The 25489-nt window shown below is 44.1% G+C and overlaps 1 protein-coding gene across 1 annotated transcript in view; it reads right to left on the reverse strand.

Annotated features, from left to right (window-relative positions):
* The window catches only part of FBN2 (fibrillin 2), a 1178594-nt gene that overhangs the window by 1046962 nt on the left and 106143 nt on the right, over positions 1 to 25489 (reverse strand). The window contains exon 3 of the mRNA XM_069625622.1: positions 1572 to 1670. Coding sequence (XP_069481723.1) covers positions 1572 to 1670 — 99 coding nt within the window. The remainder of the gene's footprint in view (positions 1 to 1571; positions 1671 to 25489) is intronic.

The following is a 25489-nucleotide window of genomic DNA, read 5'->3' on the forward strand; positions in this document are numbered from 1 at the left end:
GGCCTAATTTGGGGCATGGATTACATGTAGGGCATGGCCTGAAACGTACAGAAACCATAGTAAGGCACGCAAACAAATATATATAAATGTATGTAAGCATTTATGCATTTGGATATATACAATGTGTGTGTGTGCGTACCTTACTATGGTTTGTGTACCATAGTAAGGGACCGACACAGATATATAAATGTAAGCATTTATATATTTGTGTTCGTGGGTTTGTGTACTTTTCAAGCCATCGTTTATAAACATAGAAATACGTAACATATTTCTATGTTTATAAAAGATGGCTTGAAAATTACACAATTCAAGCCATCTTTTGTATAGTTTGCGGACGGATAAAGACTGAGGAGTCTTGGTCCTTCGACAAAGCTTTATAAAAGATGGCTTGAATTGTGTACCTTTCAAGCCATCTTTTATAAACTTAGAAATATGTTACATATGTTATGTTTATAAAAGATGGCTTGAAAAGTACACATTTCAAGCCATCTTTTATAAGACTTTTCCAACAGACAAAAACGGTTCGGGCTTGGTGATCTGTGCCTTGCAGGGCAGACTATATCACCGAGCACGAGGCGTCTTTAACCCTCGGCAAACCTGGGGGATCTGTGATCTAATCTGCTCTGTGGGAGTGTGGGGGGGAAGCGAGCGTAACTTCCTACAGGAAGTTACAGTGACTGACAGAAGTGCCAGCAAGCCACAGCGTTGCTGAAACTGCAACTTCAAGTTTGAGTGACTCTGTGGCTGCCACTTCTGTCAGTCACAGCTTGGTGCTTCTCCTGTAGCGGCTGCAGCCGTGATGGGATAATGTATCTCGGTGTGGTGAGACAGGGGGCCCCGCAGGGTCCCGGCCCTCTTAAAGCACTGAGTATAACACTTAATAAGACCATGTTCACTGAACTCTTCCAATTAGCACTTAGAAACCCGGTAGCAGCAAACACAAAGTCTGTCCATGGTTAGTTCCTCTAAATGTTCAGCCTCTCCTCATCCCAGCCCTCTTCACTGTGAGACCCCCAGCAGGCTGTTAGTGCCTGATAGCTCCTAGGAGTGGTCCCTTCGTGCATCCTGTGAGTGACTAGCCAGTGACATTTTGACTCCTGTCTTGCTGGAGGTGTTCATTATCACACATGAGCCGTGACCTCTAACATCATTTTCTAGCCCGTTTTAGGAAGAGATTTGAACAAAGTGGAGATGGCCACAAGCAGCATTATTCTAGACAAAGAAAGGAGCAGCGTATGGGCCTGGCCTCCATCCATCTCCCCGTATCTTATTTGCATCTTATTGGAGTTGGACCAGATCAAACTTCACTAAGAAAAAAGTCCGAGAATTAAAACATATATATGTATACGACCGTGGCCGCCGCCATCTTTGTGTGCATAAAGTGTTACCATAACTTTACATTGGTGCAGTGAAATGTGTAAACGCTCATTGAAAGCTCTGTGCGTTAGCGCAGATGTTTGCCTTTGTCAGGAAACTGTGTGCACAGCCTCTTGATCCCCTCTTGAGCGGCCGCTGTACACTGAGAATGAGTCACGTTGTTTGACGGGAATGCAAATAGCCGAAGCACTTACTCGATTTAGTTCCACAGACGGGTGCGATTTGTCCACTGGCGCAAGTACACATGTTGGGACGTGAGCAGAATCCGTCACCGCAACTGTTTCTACATATTGCTGAAAAAAAGGATTACAACATTTAGACATCGCATATTGTTCACCTCATCCGATTTTCCGGCACAACTGTGACACACTAATACAATACATATCATGATATGATTATTCCTTAAAATGTAGAATCAGTGGTAGACGGCCCAGTGGCAACTATGGAGATTTCCCGGTGGGCCTCTACCCCATGGGCCTCTGTCCTGGGAGTACCCTGGCTTTCTGCTCCTCTAACCTTGTCTCCCAGACATCCCACCCACTTCCATCCATCTCTCTGCATGAAGCAATGTATTTAATTCCTCACTTTTAACAAATGTGTTCTGTCCGTTTTTTTTGTTATGTTTAACTATTTTCATTATCCCTACATAGAAACAAATGTGCATTAAAATGTACTCTTACGACCCATTTTTCTTAATGTCCTTGGGCTGAGAACACCTCCCCCACCCCTACTTAGAGGAGTGGGGTTTGCTCGATAAATTTGGTGCACTGTGGGGCCACTTTGAAAAAGGAATGGCAGGGATACATCGTAAACCAAATAAAACCCACACTTTCGCCAGTTAGGGTACCTAGCTGAAGCAACCATAATACAGCCACCACACAGCCACCATACAAAAACACAACTCGGCCAAAGTCATGCACTGCTCGCGATATCTCTCCTTGTGGTGAACGACACAAGAAATGTGGGTCTTAAATGGAACTTCTATAGTAGATTAGGGCTTTGTTTTTTTGTTGGCCATTAAATCAAATTGTAAGAGACCTTAACTAGTTTTAGGTACTCCGGTACTTGTTAGGTCTTTCTCTCCTTATGTGCAAACTGTGGGCATGTGCTTTTCATTTTTGTTGACATCTGTGGACTCATTAACGCAGGGGAGGAGCAAGCCTTAACCTTCTGGGGAGCTGGAAGGCAGTTTTTAAAGCTGGCAGTGAGTGGCACCATAACACCCTTTGCGTGTTCGACTCCCCCCTTCCTCTGAGCTCTGGAGACTGAATTACTATTACTCCTTTTTGCCTAGTAGATCACCCCAACTCTGAGGCTATTTCCTTTCACATATGCTAAATCTCTGGAGCATTTAGGCCTTTGGCGTCATCACAGGAGGGGTTTATTGATATGGGCTGGGCAGCCTTTTGGTCTCTGCCACTGAAGGTTTGCTGCTGCCGCCACCATCACCTTAATGATTGTTTAAAAGTAAATGCAATGTACCACTCTCCGTGGTGAGAAAGTTGACATGCTCCAGCCGTCACACCCTTTGCTGTCCGAGCATCGCTCTGGGCATCACAACAGAGGGATACCTTCTGCCTCAAAGGGGAGGGTTTCCGCTCATGGAACAGAGGATGGCATTGGTCGAGTTATTTTTTCGTTTTGGCTACAAGCTGAAAATAATGCATTGCAGTACAGCTAGGGAGGGAGGACATATGAGGAGTGACATAATGCTTGTTCCATTATTTATGGACCCGTTGACTGCTCCTGGCCATACTAATCCCTACGGCATCCCTAACCACTTCTGGCCTCTCAGGACCCCACTTAAAAAACACCATAATGGCATCTGTTTGAGCTAACTTTATCAAGCCTTAAAATCAAGCATTGCACTTGTGCCTGGCGTTTTTTTAAAAGCAGTGTTCTGAGAGCTAGGGGTTTCTTGTTGTAAACGCTCTACTCGTGTAATAGACATGCCTTAACATGTCTGCTTTTAGCCACTTGCTTCATAGGCATTATGCATGTCCTTTGCTGAAGGCCTTTTAAAAACAAGCATTAGCAAAGCTAACTGTTTTGCGTTGTGTATTGTGAAGGGTTTTGACCCATGTTGGATCAATAGACTGGGTAGATGTGGGGATGAGCTGTCGCCGCCCATTATTCTATCCCAGAACAAACTAAATCAATAGACTGGGTGGATGTGGGGATGAGCTATCGCCGCCCACATTCACGCCAGAATCCAGGGAGAACTGCGCAGTTGGCACAAGACCACTCCAAAGATACAACCTTCTTGTGGGGGGTTCCACATCACCATTCTACTGTAAGGATGCCATCAAAACAATGTTAAGCAAGGGTCCTATTCTATCAAGCAAAGGACCACTCTATTGAAATGCAGTAATTCAAGACAGATCCCAAAAATGGATGCAGTACCGACAAATTCCCCAAGGCGGCGCTAGCGGTCTAAACTCTGACAGGAGAACTGGCTGACAAAGGGACCTGAGTCAACTGGACTTCAATTCCTGTTGGTTAATTAAAAAATCTTAGCCACCTGCTGTTCCCAGAGGCCAAGAGGCTGAGAACTCTTAACACCCCAGAGACTCACCACAGGAGGCAGGATATCACATGGCCCTTCTGAGTGAGAGGGAGGGGGTTTCCCCTTCAGCCTGGAGGAGAGAGACAAAAGCCCCTTCCTGTTGAATAGGGTATGTTAATTTTGAGTGTTTCCTGTCAACAGCTCTCTGCCAGCAAGGAGAGACATGTGATCACTGACCCACCCAGACTTCTGGAGGCGGACCCAAACACTTTGGGGAGTTGAATTGCAACAAATATATATTTTATAGAAACAGTGATAACTTATTGTAACCAAATGACAGGAATGTACAACTTTGAGAGTCTTAGTTTGAAAAATGCCCTCACGATTTGAGTCCAAACTCCAATTTGTACCATGTGCTGGGGCAAAACCCCGCTAATTATGAATATTGTAGACAATGTATTTAAGCTAGAGACATGGAAAGTTACTGGGATATATGTGGAAGGGAAATGTACCTTTGTATAATTTTTGATGGAAATCCCATTTTGCACAACCCACTAAAATCGAAAATAAGTTGCCATTTTGAATGCAAGCTCCTAGAAACGCCAGAGGCGGAACAGAGACTACCTTAAGCAAGGTGTAATATGTACATGTAATGTCAACCACTTGTGTACCTGGGAAATATGTATTTGAATCAAATATAGATTTGTGTGCACATTGACCAGGGGAGTGTCATTTCTGCAGGTCATAAAAATGACATCACTCTGACACACTATCCCTTCCCAAATCAGGGACCAAAGAATCTATTGACCTATCAAATCAAGAGAGGGGCAAGCTTAGTGATGCTAGCCTCTCCACCCACTTTTTAAAACACATATAAAGAGACTGCTGGGACAGGTAGAGACATTCAATTCCATTTTCTGCGGGACGCTCTGCCGGGAGACTCCAGACTTCAGATCCATCAATCTTCAGGGACCAGAAATTTACTTCAGAACTTAAAGCAAGGGCCTAAACCCACAAACTGAGAACTCTTCTCAGCAGGCCTCAGTATCCTTAAAATCATTTGCAAACTATTCCACAGCCGGGCGAGCTGTCTGAATTGTTTTGCCAAGAACTTGCCAGTACCCAGAAAGCAGTGTTGCATCCAGAATCCACTTGATCCGGACCGGAAAGCAGAGCAGTATCCAGAACCAGAGGCCGCTATATCCAGAGAGGCTAGACCAGCAGAGCAGAGCTGACCCAGACCGCTGTGAGCAGAACCAGAGATCCGGATCGCTGTCAGCAGAACCGGTGCCTGATTGACCCGCCGAGCAGACAGAACCGCCGCTGGACGTGTTGACCAGATCCGTGACGAGGCCTAGTTCAAATTTATATTGTGAGTACCTAGCAGAACTGTGCAGAACCAATCTCTTAGTTAAAATAATCTAATTCAAGCTATTTTAACCTAAGTAGAACTGCCTCCTAGAAATCGTGTCATCTGTCATTTTTAAAGCTGCACAACTGTCACCTGTCAATTCTGCAGCTGCAAGCTGTCACCTGTCATTTTGAGTTTTTCTTAAATCCGAAAATCTACCTTTATTAAATCGTCCATATCTCTCGAACCGTTTGGGCTAGGAACGAAATTTCCTACTCCCTATACTTTTTCTGCAATCGCGATTTACGCACTCACGAAATTTACGATTTGGCTCAATTTCTCCACTTGTCAAAATAGCAGCTCCATTCCTTCCTTTGTTAAAATCCGTTTGCAACCTTGAGTCTGAACTAATACCAACAAGCATCTCTCACTCACCCTGAATCTCTAGAGGGAATTAAAATCAGTTAACACATTTTCCCATCCGTTGCCATCACATTTAAAAGCATTTTGGGCCTGTGTTTCAAACTTCTACCTGTTTCCTCTAAGCTTGCTGGGGGGGAACTGAATTTCGTATTGTATTTGATTGCATTCCTGAGAACTGTGTGCTCCTCTTTCCATCTCCTTCCATTTCTTACATTGCAAAGGGGGGGGAAGGTGAATTGCCAGAGAAAAAGTGATTACATTGTTGTTGGTTGAAATCATATCAAGTTTATTTGCTGTACTGCATTTTATTCCACCTTGCATTTCCTTGAAACCATAAAGCATTTTCAGCTACCTCATCCTCTATACTACTCCTAAGTAATCAAGTGTACCACTGTAACATTACCCATTGTGGATCCACATCATATGTCTCAGTGTACTATCAGATATTAATTTATTATAAAAGTGTGATATATATATATTGTTTAATTCTTCAAATAAACCTTTTAATTTGCAAAACAAACCTACTTCTTGGCTCAGTGGGGTCAGGGGGATTCTAAGAGAGGGGTGTTATATAAGGGTTGTCATCGAGAGTACATGAACTGGACCTAAAAATATATCAATAAGGGTTTCCCTCAGCATCCCAGACTAGGCATTGACTTAGCTGTAGTGTTGAAGTGAAGCTGCTTAACAGTATAGGTATTAGAAAGCCCTTTGTCAGGCACTGGGTCATAGGCCCAGGAACTGCACCATGTTCAAGCTGCTACAATTAGTGGCCAGTTAGTACCATTACTGCAAAGCTTAGCAAATTCCTTTCCCGTAGCTACACAAAAGCCAAAACTGTTGGCATTGCCAAAGCTTGCATTAGATAGCTGTTGGGTTATGGCTGGTATAGTAACCAAAAGTTGCACATTCTTAAGGTTTTGTTGTTTTGCGCTGTAACCCCAAGGTTTCTTTAAAAATGTTTTGCCACTGAATTAGTGTGGTTTATTTTTTTAAGGTGAATTTACCCATAATGTCCCGCTTAACCAAAATTCTTCTCACAGATATAAAAAAAAGACATACAATATATCTACAGTACACACTCGATATACCTGACACTTCCTCGTCGCATCCACCACAAACTCCATCTAAATCATCCTCGTCACAGTCCCCCACTAACGCCACCTCACTCTTCCTTGTCACAGTACACCACAAACTCGATCTCACTCTTCATTGTCACAGTCCCTCATTACTTGACCTAACTCTTCCTCGTCGCAATATCCCACTACCCCACCCCACTCTTCCTTTTTGCAGTAACCCACTAACTCCAGCTCACTCTTCCTTGTTGCAGTACTCTACCTCCACCTCTCTCTTCCTTGTCAGTCACCCCTCCATCTTATTCTTCCTCGTCATAGTCCACCACTAACTCTATTTCACTCTTCCTCATCACAGTCCTCCACAAACTTCACCTCACTCTTCATTGTCACAGTCCACCACTGACTCCATCTCATCATTCTTTGTCGCAGTACCCCACTCCAACATCTCACTCTTCCTCGTCACAGCACCCCACTTATTCCACCTGACCGGTCCCAGTCGCAGTAACCCACTACCGCAACTCCAATACTAACTCCGCCTCCCTCTTCTTCATCACAGTACCCGCTACCCCACAACACTCTTCTTCATCTCAGTACACCACTACCCCATATCACTCTTCTTCATCACAGGCCCCCTTATTACACCACACTCTTCTTTGTCACAGTCCCCCACTAACTCCACCTCACTCATCTTCATCCCAGTCCACCACTAACTTCACCTCAATCTTTTTTCTCAGAGTCACCCACTAACGCCAGCTCACTCTTCTTCATCACAGTCCCTCACTAACTCCACCTCATTCTTCTTTGTCACAGTCCTCCACTAACTCCACCTCACACTTCATGGTAACAGTCCCTATTAACTTCACCTCATTCCTCTTCATCACAGTCCCCCAATAAATCCACCTCACTATTCATCGCCACAGTCCCCAACTACCCCACATCACTCTTCCCCATCACAGTCCCCCCTTACTCCACTCCACTCATCTTCATTAAAGTCCTCAACTAACTCCATCTCACTGGTCATCATCACAGTCCCTCACTAACTCCACCTCAGTTTTCCTGGTTGCACTATCCCAGTAACTCCACCTCACTCTTCCTCGTAGCAGTACTCCACTACCTCTACCTCTCTCTTCCTCATCAAAGTCACCACTGGACCTTATTCTTCCTCATCATAGTCCACCACTAACTCCATTTCACTCTTTCTCATCACAGTCCCCCATAAACTATGCCCCACTCTTCTTTGTCACAGTCCCCCACTAGCTCACCTCACACTTTGTCATCAGTCTGCCCTCCACCTTACTTTTCCTTGTCACAGACCCCCACTAACTCCACCTTACTCTTCTTCTTCACAGTCCCCCACTAATTCCACTAATTCCACCTCAATCCTCTTCATGACAGTCCCCCACTAACTCCACCTCACTCTTCTTCATGACAGAACCTTGCTTACTCCACCTCAGTATTCCTTGTCGCAGTCCCCCACGCCCTGACCTCACTCTTCCTCATCAGTCTCCCCTCCACCTTACTTTTCCTTGTCACAGACCACCATAAACTCCATCTTATTCGTTCTCAAAACAGTCCTCTGCTACGCCATGTCACGCTTCCTCGTCAAAGTACACCACTACCACAGCTCACTCTTCCTCATTTCAGTACCCTACCCAACCTCACGTTGCCTCATCAGAGTACTTCACTAACTACACCTTCTTCTTCCTCATCGCAGTACACCACTAACTCCCCCCACGCTTCTTCATCGCAGTACCCCACTAACTCCACTTCACTCTTCCTCATCACACTCCCCAACTAACGCCACCTCACTCTTCTTTATCACAGTCCCCCACTATCTCTAGCTCACTCGTCTTCCTCACAGTCCCCCACTAACTCCACTCAGCCCCACCGGTCAAATTATCCCACTAACTCCACCTCACTGTTCCTCGTCACACACAGTCCACTATTACCCCACCTCACTCTTCCTCCTCACACTACGCCACTAAATCCACATTAGTCTTCCTTGTTGCTGTACTCCACTACCTCCACTTCTCTCTTCCTTGTCACAGTTGTACGGGACGGCTGAGTGACTTCTGACGGGCCCATTTGATCAGAGCTCACCCTCAAGTACTTTAAGACGAGATAGCTGCACCTTGAGGTGGATAGGGAGCGGGATTCCCTTACTCCAACACCAATTAATAAGGACAACTTCATTAGTTATAGCAAAGATTCGTCATCATTGACGTTTAACACTCATAAGTTTGTCATGCCATTCTATTGGTTGGAAAAGGTGACTTAAGTATAGGTGCTATATCTGTATATGGTAACAGAGTGTGAGGATTGGATAACTCTTATCAGGGCATCTACGCCCTTCCTTCTACATTACTCGTGCACACGTCACAAAAGTACAAAATTTCATTGGTTCTACTATCTATAGGACCATATATTATTTGGCCCACTGTGATTGGGCTGGCTACAACCCTAAGCATAAATCTCCACTTTAATTAGCAGCATGCAGAATGGTCACCCAGATGCGGCATGCCCCATGGTTCACCCTGCCTCCCTTCCATCAATCAGTACCTTAGGGCTAAGTGTCAGTTGGCTGCGAATGGCCCCGAAACTGTAGCTTCTTGTCAGGAAAAGTTATGGTATATTCTGCATTTGGGTGACATCAGACGTTGGCACCTCTTTGCTCTTGGCTGGTCACGTGTTAGTACACCGTGAATCTGCTTCTTTTTTCCTTCTATTTGTGCATTTAATTCTCCTTAGGCCCGCCACCTGCATGGGCCTTCTTATCTCGACCTTCGCAGGGCAGGCTGCTCTGTTCTTAAGTTTTGATTCTCTGAAGTTACTGTCTACCTCCCTCACTTGGTTTTACCTCGACTTCCCAGACACAAGCTGCCTCTTGCTAAGTTTCGATTCCACTCTTTCGTCTGGCTTTGTGCTAATATATGAATCCTGGCCTGTTTGACCCCTGACAACCTGGGTTTAATTCTGCTATTGTATAAAGTGGACTTGCACTCATATAATGTGCTTAGTTGAGGTAGATATATAGTTGGCCTTTGCCGCTCTATCCTTCTACCAAGCATAGCAAGCAGTACTTGTTTTATTAGCTTCTTGCGCTCCAAGCATATGTACAGGCGTTAGTTAGTTGCATATTTGCTTGATAGTTAAGTTTCTCTATATTTCAACATCGTCTCTTCTTCTATGTCCATTACGTCATTATTCGTAACATTTCGTCTTTGTTTATCACCTTTTTGGTTGTCGTTTCTTTCATCTGTGAGCCTGTCCGGGCCCTTGTGTCGTCATCATTCGCCTTCAATTAAGGTCCTTTGGGTCTCTTCTGGGACAGTTTGTAACTAGTCTTCATTTCGTGTCAGCTGCTGGTATGGTTGTCTCAATGGGTATCTTACTGCTCATGGTTGTTTGGCTATGGGCACTTCAAAAGGTATTGCTCTTCTGATGGGCACTGGGCAGAACCCTAGTGCGGCTCTCTGCTGGTTTATTTGCTCATCATATGTCACATATCTTGGCGTGTACGTTCCTGGTATTTCAAAATGGGTGGCTGGAGTGCAGGCCATATCTGGGACCTACTCTACACTACCCCCTCTCGTCGGTTCATCGACCACTTCTGCTTCCTCCTTTGGATTCGTCTTGCTTGGTTCTTCTGTAGCCATTTCCTCGCCTCCAGGGTTTGTACATGATGGTGTGAAGGAGTGTCTTTTTGGAGTCCATATTTGTATCACTCCTTTCTAGTTTCCTGCTATTTTGACATGTTTGTCTTTATTCCATGTCATTAGTTGACACTGTCCATTTGGGCTACAATAGATCAATTTTCCTTCATAATTTCTACGTTTCCTGGGGTACAGGAACTTTGTTCCTTCTGGCGCAAATTCGCTGGCTTTCACAAAGACTCTTATTCCGTCATCAGTGAGGTCTCTGGGCTTCCCTCCTGGTTTGACATCGATCATGATCTTCATCCCTATTGCTTTCTTTGCCGTTTTCTGACATTGCAAGATTATTATTTTGATAACAAAAAATCCTAGCAGTATCATCAATAGCAGGGCTCCTAGGAACTTGAATATATCTGCCATCCATTGTGGGACCCATGAGAATAGTGATCCAACCCAGCTGTCATCATCAACCTCGTTGGTTTCGTCGATCATCTGGTTCTGCAGGTTTGTTAGCATATCTATGGCTTCTGTTAAGGTTCCATTTTCTTCATCATGAGAAGGTATAAATGTGCAACATGATTCTCCGATTTTAGCACAAACTCCTCCATTCATCGCTGTGATCATGTCAAGTACATATCTGTTCTGGAGAGTCATTAGTCGAGTGGCTCTTAACTCTTCCTCGATTGCATTGAATCCCTTTATTGTTGAGTTGATGGTCTGCAATAATTCCCATCTGGTTATTTGCAACCATTTAGTGTTTGCTCCAACTTGGAACCTTTGTATGATGATTGTTTTGAACACTGATGAGGTGAGGCTGAACAGCCTGTGTTCATATGGGATTGCATGAAATGCTTCTTCTGATTTGGCGAAAAGTAATTTTCTCTCTTCATTCGGGATATCAGCTCTACAGATCTCCTATTCCTCAGGTGAGCATCTGCTTTCGGGAAACTGTCAACATTCAGGTCACTTTTCGGGATCGCTAGTGCTGGAACGTGGACGTTCACTATTGTACATATACCTCCCCAGTTTCTCAACAGTCTTATGTATGCTTTAGATCCACACGCCCAATAATGATCCATAATTACTGTTGTTCAATTAGTCATTCCTGGAGCTTCAAAGATTTGTCCGCATTTCTAATTTTCTCCCATCTTCCTTGTGCCATTTCTCCTGAAGCACCATTTTGGGCTTTCCAGTGGCACTATCTGCAAGGGCCCTCCTCTGTCTTCGACCCATGTCAGTAATTTTGTGAGTTTTGGCCATAGAGGTTTGCGCAACGTCTGTGAGTTTTCTATTGCTTCTTTGCAGGCTCCAGGGATCATCCATGCTCGGCAGATCACCACTCCTTCTTCCCATCCGTCTGGTGAAAACACTGTTCTCCAAATCTGCATTTGGCCTCTGTTCTTCCAAATTTGAGCCTCTTCTGGAGTTTTTCCTTGGGCGTTCAATCTCGGGTTTATTTCCCATCTTATTCCTGCACCTTTAACTTCAGGCTTTTCATACCTGATCACGTGATTCCTAGTATGAGCTCTATTTCTCGTCTTAATGTCTTGAACATAATCATCTTCATCGGGGTAATCCGTTTCAGTTGCCCATATCAATGAGGCATCCCTTCCCATGAACTAGCCTCTGGTGTTGCACATTGCTTTGTGTGACAAACAGTGTGCTGTCGGCACATCAATTTCTACTGCCACGAAGATCTTGGATTTCCCCATGCTGTATGGTAGAAGTGCAAAAACGAAGCATTCTCCTTCTGAAGTTCGCCTTCCAACTTCTTTCATGTGCTGGTACCAAATGTTGTTCCCTAGATGTGCTGTGCTGTCCAGGTAGTCGTTTAACTCATTGTTATCTTCATGTAGGCTGCTCTTGATTCTCAGTGTCTTCCTGTAGTTTGCTATAACTACATTCCTAAATGCATCTGTGTGGCTTTTTCTTGCTGGAAGTCTCTCAGGTATCCTGGTCCACGGTGCAGGCATCTTCATCTGTGCCATTTGAGTGGACAAGAGTCTGGCTGCTCTTTCCTGGTCCTCAGGAATCTTTTCTCTGCTGCGTGCAAGTGCCCATGCCAACCAGTCTAACACTGGTCCGGTGTATGGCTGTATGGTATGTCGGTTACTTGTCCTTTTGCGTTGGAATATGCGTGCTGGATAGTACAGTCTCTGTTGTTTTGCTCTTCAGTTCCTCTTGTAGTTTTCGTATTCTGGCTATGTTTGGGAGTAAAAGAACTACAAACTTACGGAGAGTTTGTCAGCAGTCGCTTCAGTCTACTTAAGGGCTTTTGATACGACTGCTTTTGTTAGTCTTTCTCTTGATTCTTCTCGGTTTCTCTCATTATTTTCTGGGATTGGTTGTTAGGTAGGCAGTCTCATCTTCTTTGTTGCTTTTGTTTGCGGCTCTGCTGCTCTTGCCATCTGGCCTGATTCGTGTGCATTCAGTGTGCGTGCGTAGTTGTCAGTACCTTATCTTCATTTTTTCCGAGCCGACCCTGTCTCCAGCTTTCCTGCTGCTTTGTTACCATCAGTGTGTGCATACCATTATCAATCACGTTCATTTCAAGTTCATTTACTCTACCATCAGATTTTCTTGGGACTGGAATAACTATATAGGGTCTGGGTACTTTTGTGGGTTTCATGCATACATCATCAGGTAGGTGTACTGAAATTAGACCGCTTCGTGCGCCAATAAAAAATGCAGTTCTGATCGATCAACATTTGTTATAGTCTTTTCCTCAACAAGACTTAAATGTGATTTGGTTCAAAAGTTCTTGTTAACAAACGTGCTGTGGCTTACATGCGCAATTTTCTTCTTCACCCTGCAACTAGGATGCACAGAGTGGTTTTTTTTTTTCGTCGTCCTCTTTTTGCTTAGAGGAATGTCCCATTTAAGTCACAATTTGCAACAGGGTTCTCTGTCTTGCTTTACTGCTCATGCGTCCTTCTTCCTCGTCATGGATCTTGTCTGCACATGCTGTGGTTCTTCCCCGTTGTCTGTAGTTTCTGCACGGTGGAGTGCAGCTAGAGGGCTTTCTCCAATATAGGGCTTAATGTCATTGAGAAAAATCCATGCTCTCCTGCCCTACAGTTTTACAGCTGATGGAGTGCAGTCCTCCATGATGAGAGGACCATTGAATCTTGGCTCGTCCCATCTCTTCCTAGTGTGGTTTTTTACCAACACCGCATCTCCAGGAAAGACGAGTGGCACACGTAGACTTTGAACTGGGTCTGTTGCAGTGTCTCCCGCTGTGTTTTGTGCTGCTCTGCACCCTTTTCGTCGTCATTGTAGTTGGTCTGAAATTACAGTAAGGCTGGATGTCATGCAGTTCAGGTACTTTTGCATTTCTGATCCCAGGACCTCTTGAGTTGACTGGGCATCACATCTAGTTCTGTCTCAAAGGGTTAGGTGAGTATTCATTCTCCTTGCTATTTCTATCTCGTGCGGAGTAAGATGATGGTCGGAGCCTGGTTGGTTCCACAGAGCATACAATGCCAATGGAAGGCAGTGCAACCATCCCTTCTTTAGAGTAAGCTTCAATTTGGCTATCCTTTCGTTTAACAAGCCGTTGAGCCTCTCACAAATCCCATTACCTTCTGTATGATACGCCGATGAGAACGTGTGCTTTATACCAAGCAACAAGCTAATCTGCTCAAAGACTACACTTACACAATGAGCCCCATTATCTGATCTCATTACTTCACACACCCCCCACCTAGGAAACGCTTCCCTCACTAGGAATCTGGCCACACAAGTAGAGTCTGGGTGTGTACATGGACCTGCTTCTATCCATCTAGAGAATGGACACACCACTACAATTAAGTATCTGTACCCGTTACACACTTGAATCATGTCGACATAGTCAATATGTAAGTGCTGAAAAGGCCCATTTGGCCGGGGATGACTCCTCTTACTACTTTTAATGTGTGCCCAGTGATGAATTGATGGCAGATTATGCAGTTCACCATAAAGAATGCAACATGCTCAGCTAAATTCGGTATAAACCAGTCTTCCGCGAACGTTGCTGCTAGATTTTCTTTTGACATGTGTATCGAGTAGTGTAGCTGTTCTAATGCTATTTTTAGTAGGGCGACAGGCATTACTGGTTTACCAGTGCTGTCTTGCCCCCACAATCCGTCGGAGGGGTTTAAAGAACACCCTCAACATTTCCAGAGGTTCTTCGCGTCCTGCGGTGCCTCCCCTTGAAGCTCCATCAGTTGTTTCTGCCCCAGATTGCTATAGGCTTCAGGTGTGGTTTGTGCCATCATCATTCTCTCATGGGTGCATGCCACTTCCACTTCCATGACCGTCTCACTTTTGGATGCCATACGCTCGGCTTTCGTGTCTGCTGCATGGTTTCTGCATGACACTAAGTCTGTCCCTTTCGTGTGGGCGGCGCATTTCACGACCGCTATGCCCACTGGGAACTGCAGTGCCTTTATCAGCCTGTCCAATAAGGCTGCGTGCTGCCCTGGTGTGCCGTCTGCTCGGAGGTAGCCCCTCCTTTTCCAGCGTGCTAGTCCTGCGTGCACTGTGGACGTCAGATAGGCAGAGTCACTGTACACGTTGCTTCCTGGTCTGCATGATTCTCAATGGCGAGTATCAACGCCAATAATTCTGCAGCCTGTGCTGAATAATCAGATGGTATTCGTGCACTGACGAGTACTCGAAATTCTCCGTTTGCTATGTGTTTTATTACAGCTCAGCCTGTATATCTTTGTTCATCTTCTTGATCGATTCTTGAAGAACCGCCAATAAAAATGATCTCCCCCCAACCAGGGCATTTTCCTTTACCCTGGGGATTTCATCATAGAATCTTTCATAGTTTGCACAGTCATGTATCAGCTCCCCTTCAGTGACTCTGCTATGAATGTAGCTGGGTTCACTATTTTACATCGGATTATTTTGATCGATAGATTTGATATGCTCACTTCATAAGCAGAAGCTCACTGAGATGTCAATGTGCCCTTCGATTTCTCTAAAATGGCAAATAGTGAGTGTTCGACGTATAATGTCATGGAATATCCCATTACAATGGTTGTCGCCTTATCTATGGCGAACGCTGCGGCAGCTAAACTTTGTTCACATGGGAATTGGCCTTTCATTACTGTAATATGCCAGGGGCTTGTAACCCAACGAGGTTCTTTGAGTGAGCACTGCCGTCATGACGCTGCCATCTGTGTGTGAAAACAGGTAGAATTTCTCTGCATAATTAGGAATCCCGAGCACTGGAGCCGTACAAATTGCTCTCTTGAGTTCTGCAAACCCCTTTTCCATCGCCTCAGACCATTCAATCTTTTCCTTTGTCACCTGGGCCTTCTTTAGAGCCTGAAGCAAAGGCTTACTATATGAGCTGTAATCGAAAACACATGGCCTAACGTGGTTGCACAGGCCTAGAAAGCTCTGCATTTGCTTTATCGTGTGTGGCTCGGCCGTGTTCAATATTGCTTCAGTCCTTTCTGGGGTCACCTTCTTTCCTTCATGAGAGATCAGTTGGCCTATGTACAGCACTTCCTGTTGACAATATTGTAATTTTTCCTTGTCAACCTTATAGCCTTTCTCAGCCAGTACAGTCAGTAGCTGGACAGAAGCGAGCCTGCATTGCTCTTCTGTGGTACTGCAGATTACGATGTCATCCACATACTGCAAGACGACACTCTCTAATGCAATATTACTTAAAACCATCTGCAGGACTTTGTTGAAAATGGACGGAGACTCACAGTACCCCTTTGGCAGCCTCATGCTTTTCAGACGCATTTGTCTGAACGTGAATGACGTCAGATCTTGTGAGTCATGGTGCAACGGGATTGAGAAAAAAAGCATTTTTCAAGTCAATCACCGTGAAATATTTTGCATATATGTATATTACATAAAATTGGAGATGGGTTAGGGACTAAAGGGAACTCGGCTTCAACAATATCCTTTAATGCTCTCGATTCCTGGATTAGATGCCAAGACCCCCCTTTGATTTCTTGACAGGATAAATAACCGTATTACATGGTGACTCTGACGTCACTAACATACCCTGGTCCATCATGGCGGAAATTGTCTTCGCGATACCTTCATCTGCCTCTCTGGACATGGGATAATGCTCTCTGTAAAATTGCTCCTGGTTTCAGTTTAATTTTCACTTCTTCCACCCCCCTTCAGAAGGCCTACGTCATAGGGTCCTGTAGTCCATACTGATACAGGCACCTGGGCCATGTCGTCATGAAAGTATTCCGGACGTATCAGTGCCAACATCATTCTCTGAGGCACTTCTCTTTTGATCACTTTTACCCAAAAGATGAGACTCACTTCTACCCTTGTCTCTTCTGAGTCTTGTTGCTCTTCAAACAGATCGTCATCGGTGACGTCAGTCACTCGATACCCTTCTTCAATGGCGATAATCGCGCACCATTGTCTACCTTCAACATCGTAGCCTTCGACCAATGCTACTTTCCCTCGCACTGCTGCAGCATGTATCATCAAGGGAAATGCTTGTCCCTCCTCTTCATGCATTGGTATTCTTGGTCTGAATACAAACTCATCAGGGGTTCTCATGACCTTGTCTGCAAGGCCTGGCAATCCCGCCATAAATACACGCATGCCATATGCGAAAACATCTGGCTTCAGCGGTATAGCTCTCATGGCTATGTGTCCTGAATATGCTCTAATCATTTTGCACACTTTGAATAATGCATTCCTGGAGTGGAGCATACTATGCCCTCCTCCGTGAACGAGATTGTCATGTTCAATTTTGTCATTAAGTCTCGACCCAAAATGTTTACTGGGGTTTGACGTGAATACAATAAAGGTACCTTCATTTCGCATTCTCCTACGGAGACCGGGAGAGATTCTGTAAAGGGAACTCGACTGTGAGCTCCTATCTATGGCCTCGCCGGACAAGGAAAACTTGCCTTCTCGTATGCACAAGCGTGTTAACTAGGAAGGAATATTCTTTACCCCCTATGACGACATTCACCCTAGGTTCCCTATTAGGGTCTGGTGTCACTGATAGGATAGAGCACATCAGGATTCCCAGTGAGCTGTCCTAGCTCATATATAAGTTCGGCCCACTGTACACTTGTGGATTTTCTCCATTCCCAGGGCTGCTTCCCCTTCCGGAGTTTGTGCCCAGAAAAGGTTCCTGTGATGCCTGTTGGGATTGGCCTAGTGGCAGATTTCCCATGTTCGGTGGTTGAACCCCTTGTTGCGCACCTTACTGCACGCCTGGCGCTTGCTGCTGCACCGTGTGATTCTATGCACCACCCTGTTGTGGGATCGCAGGTGGATTCGCCGTGCCTGCTCCCATTCCTTGGCTGTTCTGCCACGCAACTTGGCTTCTACACGTGTGTGCCAAACGCCCTGTCATTCCACACAGCCAGCATACTGGCGGTGGTTGGATTATTTGTCCATTTGACATATCTGTATTGTAGACTGTGGAGGAACTTCTTGAATACAGGAACTTTGGTCATTTAACTGAAAACGCTACTGCTGACTAATGACAGAGTCCATAGAGATTTCTTTCCCTCACAGGTAAGCCAGTTTAACATTATACATAAAGGGAGGCTCTGGGTAGTCTTATAGTGTGCTGAAAAACATAGTAGATATATCATAGAATTTGTTCTATATATTTCTTCTAGGAAATTAATAGGGACAAATATCCATAAGTGATGGAATACAGGGAATTATTGTTTTCTGGTCAACATTCGTCGTTTCACCATGACTAAATGGTAAGAATAACCAACTTTAAAAGACAATTACCAAGTTCCTTTAAAACTATTCCTCTGACTAGTTGAGTTGAGTGAATTATAGTGAACCCTATCTTTATTCCAGATGAGTTAACACAGAGTGGATAATCCAGGCCCATGGATGTTTAATATTTCCTTTACCATACATGGACATATAAGATCTAGTATTATTGAATGAAGGACATGAAAACCTGGGTACACAGGTAACTATCAGTATGATTTATTATCTCTAACCAGAAAGTTTAATAATTAGGTCTTGACATGTGGAGACTGATTTCAGTCTCTCTTTTGTTCCCTTTAGGATTGGCCATATATGACATAAGATGATGACAGTAAGAATTAATATAACCACAAGATAGAATTAAAGAATGGCACATCCAGGTGATGATACATTTTTTTAAGTGGCATAGACATGACAGATACAAATGAATTGTTACAGAAAGTACTGAAACTATTTATTTACTATACCTTTTTAGATACATAAAGGAAGAAAATATGGGTAAACATCTTCTGAAGAAGGGGTTTCAGTCTCCCCGAAAAGCGTCAAGTGCATTATAATTTTTTTTTTTTAAATTTTATTTTTTATTGGCATAAAATGCCTTTAAAAGGAGAAAGGAGATGAATGTTTCACTACAGTTAGTCCATTCTTCTCTCCTTGATTATTCGGGTATCTCTCGTCTGATGGCACCTTAGCATCATGAGTTTGTAAGTCGCATTCGATCCTTCGCCTTTGCTTCACTCTCACAATTTTGTCCTTGTTTTAGGTGTTATATCAGTAGTTTTTTCAACAGGCTCAAAAAGCGAATTAACGCATAATGCAGGTGTTTTTCCCGACTGTCGAACAGAGCTTGCCACCAATCGTCCGCACTTGGTGTTTGAAATTTCATTAAATGGGGCCCTAATTTCAATGTTCTCTCCCGATATAGGCTGTTGCATTCAAGTGTTAAATGTTTTAGAGTTTCTTCCTTCTCGTTGCAGAATCTGCAGGCTGCGTTGGGTTCTTCTATTTTGCGTTGCTCTCTAGTCCACTCTCTTGTTTTGAATGCATTTAATCTAAAGTGTAGAAACAAGGCTCTGCTGCCGTTGTCTGGGGACAGTTCGATATAGGGCTGTAGGGTGTTTAGATTTCTTGCCTCACTCGGCACCTCCTTCATTAAGTTGTTGGCTGATCTTAGGTTCCCAGTTAAGATCCAGTCTAATCGCCAGACCTTAGTTTTTGCCGCATTCGGATTATCAAGTAGGATTTTTAGGTTGATGTCATAAAAAGTCATAATTTCTTTGCAGCGTTTATACCACATTGATAGTAGACAGTTAGGATTTCCTTTGCTGGGATTTTGAAGTATTTCGAATTGTAGGGCCACTTTCTTCATGGTTATCTTTCTAAAGAGGCACAGCAGGTTCCAACTGACTCGTGCATTGATTGATGTTAGGTTTAGCTCGTATCTGATGCAAGCAGTTGGTGTACCCTTTGGTAGTTGCAGAACTCTTACCCAGAAGATGTTTTCTAAGGTAGACCAGACATCCGCGGAGCATCCGAGGGCATTTTCAGCACCAAAAATCAGGGCCGGCACTACCTTTTGGGAGTAAAAGTTCCTTACCGGTTTTGTTGAAAATTTACCGTATTTCTTGTGTAAGACGCTGGCTTGGCATGCAAATTGCCGACATTTGGATTTGGCTGTCTGTTCCCATTGACTGTCGTTCAGGCTCGAATTAATTTACATGCCTAGGTATCTTGTGTTTGTTGTGTTGTTTAACCACTCTTTTCCCAGATGCCATTTAGGTTTTTTGTGCTTTGTTGTTTTCAAGTTTTGCAATGTTAACACCTCGCACTTTTTTTTGTTGATTTGTAGGCCATTAGCTCTCACATAGAGGTCTACTGCGTCAATCTTTCGCTGTAGGCCTATGGGTGTAACGTCTAGCAGTATTAGGTCGTCGGCATAGATCATCCAGCTTAGCGGGGCTCCGTGTATTTTTGGAGAGAAGCATCGCACGCTATCAATTGCGTCTCCAATGTCCGATAAGAATAGGTTGAATATTATCGCAGCCAGTGGGAAACCCTGTTTGACCCCGCTATAGGTATTTATCGCTTTGGACAGGGTGCCCTTTTGGTCCAGACGGATTTTGATGCTTGTGCCATTGTGTAGCTCTTTGATGGCCGCTATCAGATCTTTTGGACATTCCCACTTCTTCATTTTCTCCCATAGTAGTTCTCTATCTATACTATCGAAGGCATGTGAGAAGTCTATCAATGCTAGATGCACTTGGGTCCTTGTTCTTATTGCTTCTATTTTAAGTAGGTTGATTAAGAGAAGATTCAGGGAGCAGCCTACACCCTTGACAAAGCCGGTCTGACGTGGGTCCAGATGTTTTGAGTTAGCTGCCCATTTTACAAGTTGTTGTTGTAAAAGAGTCGCGTACACTTTGCCTAACACATCTAGCAGCGCAATGGGTCGATAGTTTGTTGGATCAGATCGATTCCCTTTCTTGAAGATAGGAATGATTATTGCGCATTTACATGAGTCCGGACTCTTGCAGTTAGCTGCTATTCTTTTGAACGTCATGTGACATAGCTCTGCCCACAGCTCTGGATTTTCTTTGATTGTGTGGTTTGTTAGACCATCCGGGCCTGGGGCTCTGGAGGAGCTAGCTCTTTTTATTATCTCCTCAATGTCGTATTTGTCGAATTCCAGCTTCCATTTTTCTAAAGTGGATGGTGGTGACTCTGCTACAGTTGTTCTTTTGCTATATAACTTTGAGAAGTGTTGTATCCATTCAGCTTCAGGAATTGCGTTTGTAAGTAATGCCATTTGTGGGGCTCCTGCGTTGTTTATTATCTTCCAGAAGTCAGAGGAGTTTTTGTTTTGCAGTTTTTGCATTATTAGTTCTGAGTCGTTCTGCATCATAACTGCTTTGTGTGATCGTAACCGATTTTTGTACTTTTGTTTACAGTTCCTTTTTGCAGTTAAGTAGCTTTTGAAGTTTGTTTTCGATAGATTTCTTATTTGCGCTCTTAGTTCTCTTTTTCTTTTTCTCAACTCTAGATCAAATTTGTGTCTAGCAACAAAGCCACGAACTTTGGATCCTTGATGTTTTTCTTTATAGTCGTCTAAGAGATGGATGTATTCAGTCTCCTTTTGATCGTCTACGTATGTAGTTAGTATGTTTTTGACCTCTGTTTTCTTTAGTTTCAATCTCACCCTGTTGGATTCGATCATTACCGGAAATGCCCAAGTTGTGGGTTTGAGTCCATAATCTGTGTTACATGTCAGGATGACTAAGTCGTGATCGCTATTGGTCATAGGGTGCACCGTGAGGGATGTCGCGTGTTGATGTATTTTCTCGCTGACGAAAAAGTAGTCAAGCGTCGATCGTTGGGTGCCTCTGGACCAGGTAGGTTGGGCTGGTATGTCTCCTGCTAAGTTTCCGTTCATCAGCATGAGATTTCTTAGCTCCATCTCTGTCGCCCATTGACTGGCGAGTTGTGTTTTGTTGGGATTTTTTGGATTCAATTCATTGTTAGCTGTTAGGCAATTCATATTCAAGTCTCCACAGATCACAATATCAGCACCAATGTGTGTTTCGAGCCAATCATCTATTATAGTTGTAACTTGATCTATATATCCATTACCACTTATAGTCTTGTGGTTCCAGTATAGATTCAGGATATGGATTTTCTTGTTTTCTTCGTAATTATGAGCAATTGTCGTTGCCTGGATATGTGGATTCACGTTTTCAGTATTGAGGATTTGATATCCAGATCCCTTTTTGATCATAGTGATAAGGCCTGCCATGGGCCTACCCATCAGTTATTTGATGGCTGGATTAAAGGCGATCTCATAATCTCCAGCAATGGGGCAGTTTTCCAGCCACGTTTCTTGGAGGCACACGACATCCAGCTCTGGGAAGCAACTCTCTTGGAATAGATGCACAAATCCTCTGGTGTTCCAGGATCCAAACTTAGTTGTTAGGGGCGAGTTTTCTAATTGGCGTTAGCTTTGAGTTGTTTTATTCAAGGCCTTTGCGAGCCACCCCCAATTATCCGTTGAATCCTGTTCGTTGTTTTCTAGTTCCCCTGTGCCTTTTTTCTTGTTGAGAGCTTTGGTGCCAGCAACTGTGATTTGAATTTGTTCCAACGAGTCGATTTGGACGTGTTCCACTTTTCTCAGGCCGCAGACATTGTTGGTGCACTGATTTCTGTTTTGTTGGCCAGCCTCTTGCGTTTTCTCAGGACTCTTCGCTTCGTTGCTTTTCTTCCAGAAGGATGAAACTGGCTGTAGTTCTATGATTTTATTGAAGTGAGTTTTATGGGTATCTTCGTCGATTAGTTCCAGAGTGTCAAATCCGAGCGACAACAGCTCAGGTATGGCATCCAAGATGCTATTGGTTATAATTTTTGATTTTAGATGTAGTATAATGAGGTCGTTTTGGCCTTCTCGTGGGAATTCCACTGTTTTGATGTCATACGATTGTATCGTTCTGAGACGCGGGACGCAGTGGAGTAGTCGTAGAACATTGTTGCGATTCATGATCACGTCGTCTTGACTTTCTAGTCTTTCTATCTTTATTTTGTAGGTGGGTATGGGTACTTTAATGCCTAATTGTTCAGTTTGGTGGGGTTTAAATCTTTTGTAATCGCCAGGCGCTTGTTTTGTTGCGGGAGCTTTGACCGCCGAGGGTCCTTTTCCATAGCACTTGATTGGTGCAAACTTTCGAACATCGTCGTAAGGCTCCCGATTTTCGTTCTTTCAGTCTAGTTCTATTAGGCTTTTAAGATTTTTTATCTTTTGGCAGTCTCTATCCTCGTTTTTCTTAAGCAGCCTTTCCCGTCTTTCTGTCAGAGTGAGGAAGATAGGACTTGCCATCACCGGTGATGCTTTTTCGATGTTTCCATTCTTGGGGATCATTGTGCAGTTTCCTTGTAACGTGGAAACTTGTGAGGGCAACAATGTATCTGTTGATTTTTGTTCAGTAGTCCTGTTTACTATGTCTCGTAGAAGGTCGTTAGAACTAGAAGGTGACCCAATTGAGGACTTAGGGTCGATTGGCTCCAATTCGTCCGTGTCCTCGTACTTTGACATATTTATCAACTCGTTCAAAAGTTCAGCTTCCTTGTCAGATTCATCGCTATTTTGATTTGCGTGCTCACTTGTTGCCTCCTTTTCTGTGATCTTTTTATTCGGGGTTAGATCCACAGATTTTATGTTCTGGTTTACAGTTACATTTACTGTTTTTATATTGCGTAAGAACTTTCTGGAGTTGTTTCCGCGTCGTATGTTCTTGGTGCGTTGATTTTTTGTTTTTTTGATTTGAGGTTCCTTTCTAGTTAGGTTTGGATGTGTCCTCGTAGTCTGATTAGTATTTTGCTTAAAGATCGCGAAGATTCCTTTGTGTCTTTCAGGTTCGGTGTCGAGGTGCCCAGGGGGGCAATCTTGTAGTCTGGCACATTTCTCGATGTTAGTTGAGGTAGTCGGTGTTTGTGGATCGAGGGAGGCTGGATTTAGTATCGATCTTGTTGTGTCTAGGATTGTTTGAAAGCAAGGCTTATTTAGTTGAGCCTGTGGATGCGTGTTAGGTGGAATAGCTTTTATTGCGTTATCATGTACTACAGGGTTACTTGTCTCCAGCGATCTTGTACCGTCATGTAGACAAGTCTGCTGTGTGGTGTCATCTTTGGTTAGATCTATTGGTGGAGGCAGGGTGCTAGTCGCCCCTTGGCTTTTCCTTATTGTGCTCTCAACTTGTTGCAGTGGAGACGTTTGTTTGTTCAAGTTGGGCTCCAGGTTGGTGCACGCGTGTAGACTTGTTTTGTTGTTCGTACATGTCAGCTCTTGAGAATCCGGACGGATGCTAAAGTGTTCGTCGTTAGCAAACTGCGTTGGAATTTTCCTTGTTTTCAAGAGGTTGAGTGCTTCTTTGGCGATTTCTGCCAGTACCTTTTTTTCCGATCCGTTGGATTTCCTTTGGTCCAGGAGAGTATTCAATTGAGCCTCAATTCTTTTGTTGGAGTCTCGTTGCGCTTGATTTGTTAATGTGGTTTCCATGTCCAGACCTACCAGTTTTGAGTTGATCATTGCAACTAGTGTGGACAGGTCTCTGAGGTTCCCATCTACTTGCTCATACAGTTTTAGAAACGGAGCTATAGATATTGCAAGAGAGGACATTACAAGCGGTTGTATTTCTTTCATAATGCAGCTGACTATGTCAGAAGAAGAGTCCGCATGTTTTTTTAGTGGGAGTTGGGGTATTCGAGGACTATGGCAACTTGGTTTGTTGAGCTGAGACTCTGAATGAGAAGAGTCAGACGAAGATGACAAGAGGGGGGTAGATGATTGTGCCATTTCTGAGAGGCCTCCGTGTTTGGATGGTGGAGTTGAAGGTCTCATTAAATTTTGTGTAGAGATCTTGGTGCCTTTTCTCTGTGAGCATGGAAGGGTCGGAGATAGGCTATGATCAATGCGCCTGCGTTTCCCATATGCGTTTTTCCATTGTGTTAGGGGCGGAGCTCCCAAGGTCTCCTTCATTACATCTACAATGTCTTCAATGGCCTCGGAGACACTGGGTTCTTTGTTCAAAGTGACCAATTTGTCTTTTGCTGTGGCGCTTCGTGCTTTATTTATTAGAGTGATGTCGTTTAGTATCTTGTTAACGACCTCCAGTGAGTTCCTCCTGTTGGATCCCATAGCGGTTGGCTCATTGGTGCGAAGGGTCTCGATTATATCGTGAGGTACTTGGTGGAAGACCTCATCGTCTTTTGAGGCACCGACCCAGTCGTCCGTATGTCCCGTTTTTTGTGTTGGGTACAGACGTTCTACTCCATTTGTTAGTGAGCTCCTCGGGGTGGATGTGGAGGAATCATGTCTATTGATATGTGAGCTTTCCTTTGACGTTCCCATCTCAGTAGCCTGTGATGGAGTGCTACATTCTTCGTGGGTCGTGCCCTGGCTCCTGTCACTTTGTAGAGTTGAATTACAAGGAGAACCATTCATACCTGGCTCGGCGTCACAGATATCGTTGATCGATGGGACGTTTGAGAGGTCATTTTCTGGGACTCGATTTGTGTTAGAGGGAGCGAGACCTATCACAGCTGGGCAACTTGCTATCCGATTGTGGCCCGCGTTCTGCGGACTTGTGATTTGTCGCTGTTTGTTGATCCTAACATTAGGAGTTTTTGGTAGTTCTTCTCTTGTTTGCGTTTGATCTAGGTCTTTATCTAGGTCTTGTCTATTTTCAGACTCAGATGCTGGTGATAGACGGCTTATCTCCACCGTGTAATCACCGTCGCAGTCTGACTTGCGGTCGGGTTTGCGATATATCGGCTGCGGCTGTGGAGATTTACTTGAGGTGGCCAGCGAGTTCCATCTTCGTAGCTGTGATCTTGTATG

Source organism: Ambystoma mexicanum, chromosome 6p (genome assembly GCF_040938575.1).
Source record: "Ambystoma mexicanum isolate Mex_15411 chromosome 6p, UKY_AmexF1_1, whole genome shotgun sequence".
Classification (NCBI taxonomy): domain Eukaryota; kingdom Metazoa; phylum Chordata; class Amphibia; order Caudata; family Ambystomatidae; genus Ambystoma; species Ambystoma mexicanum.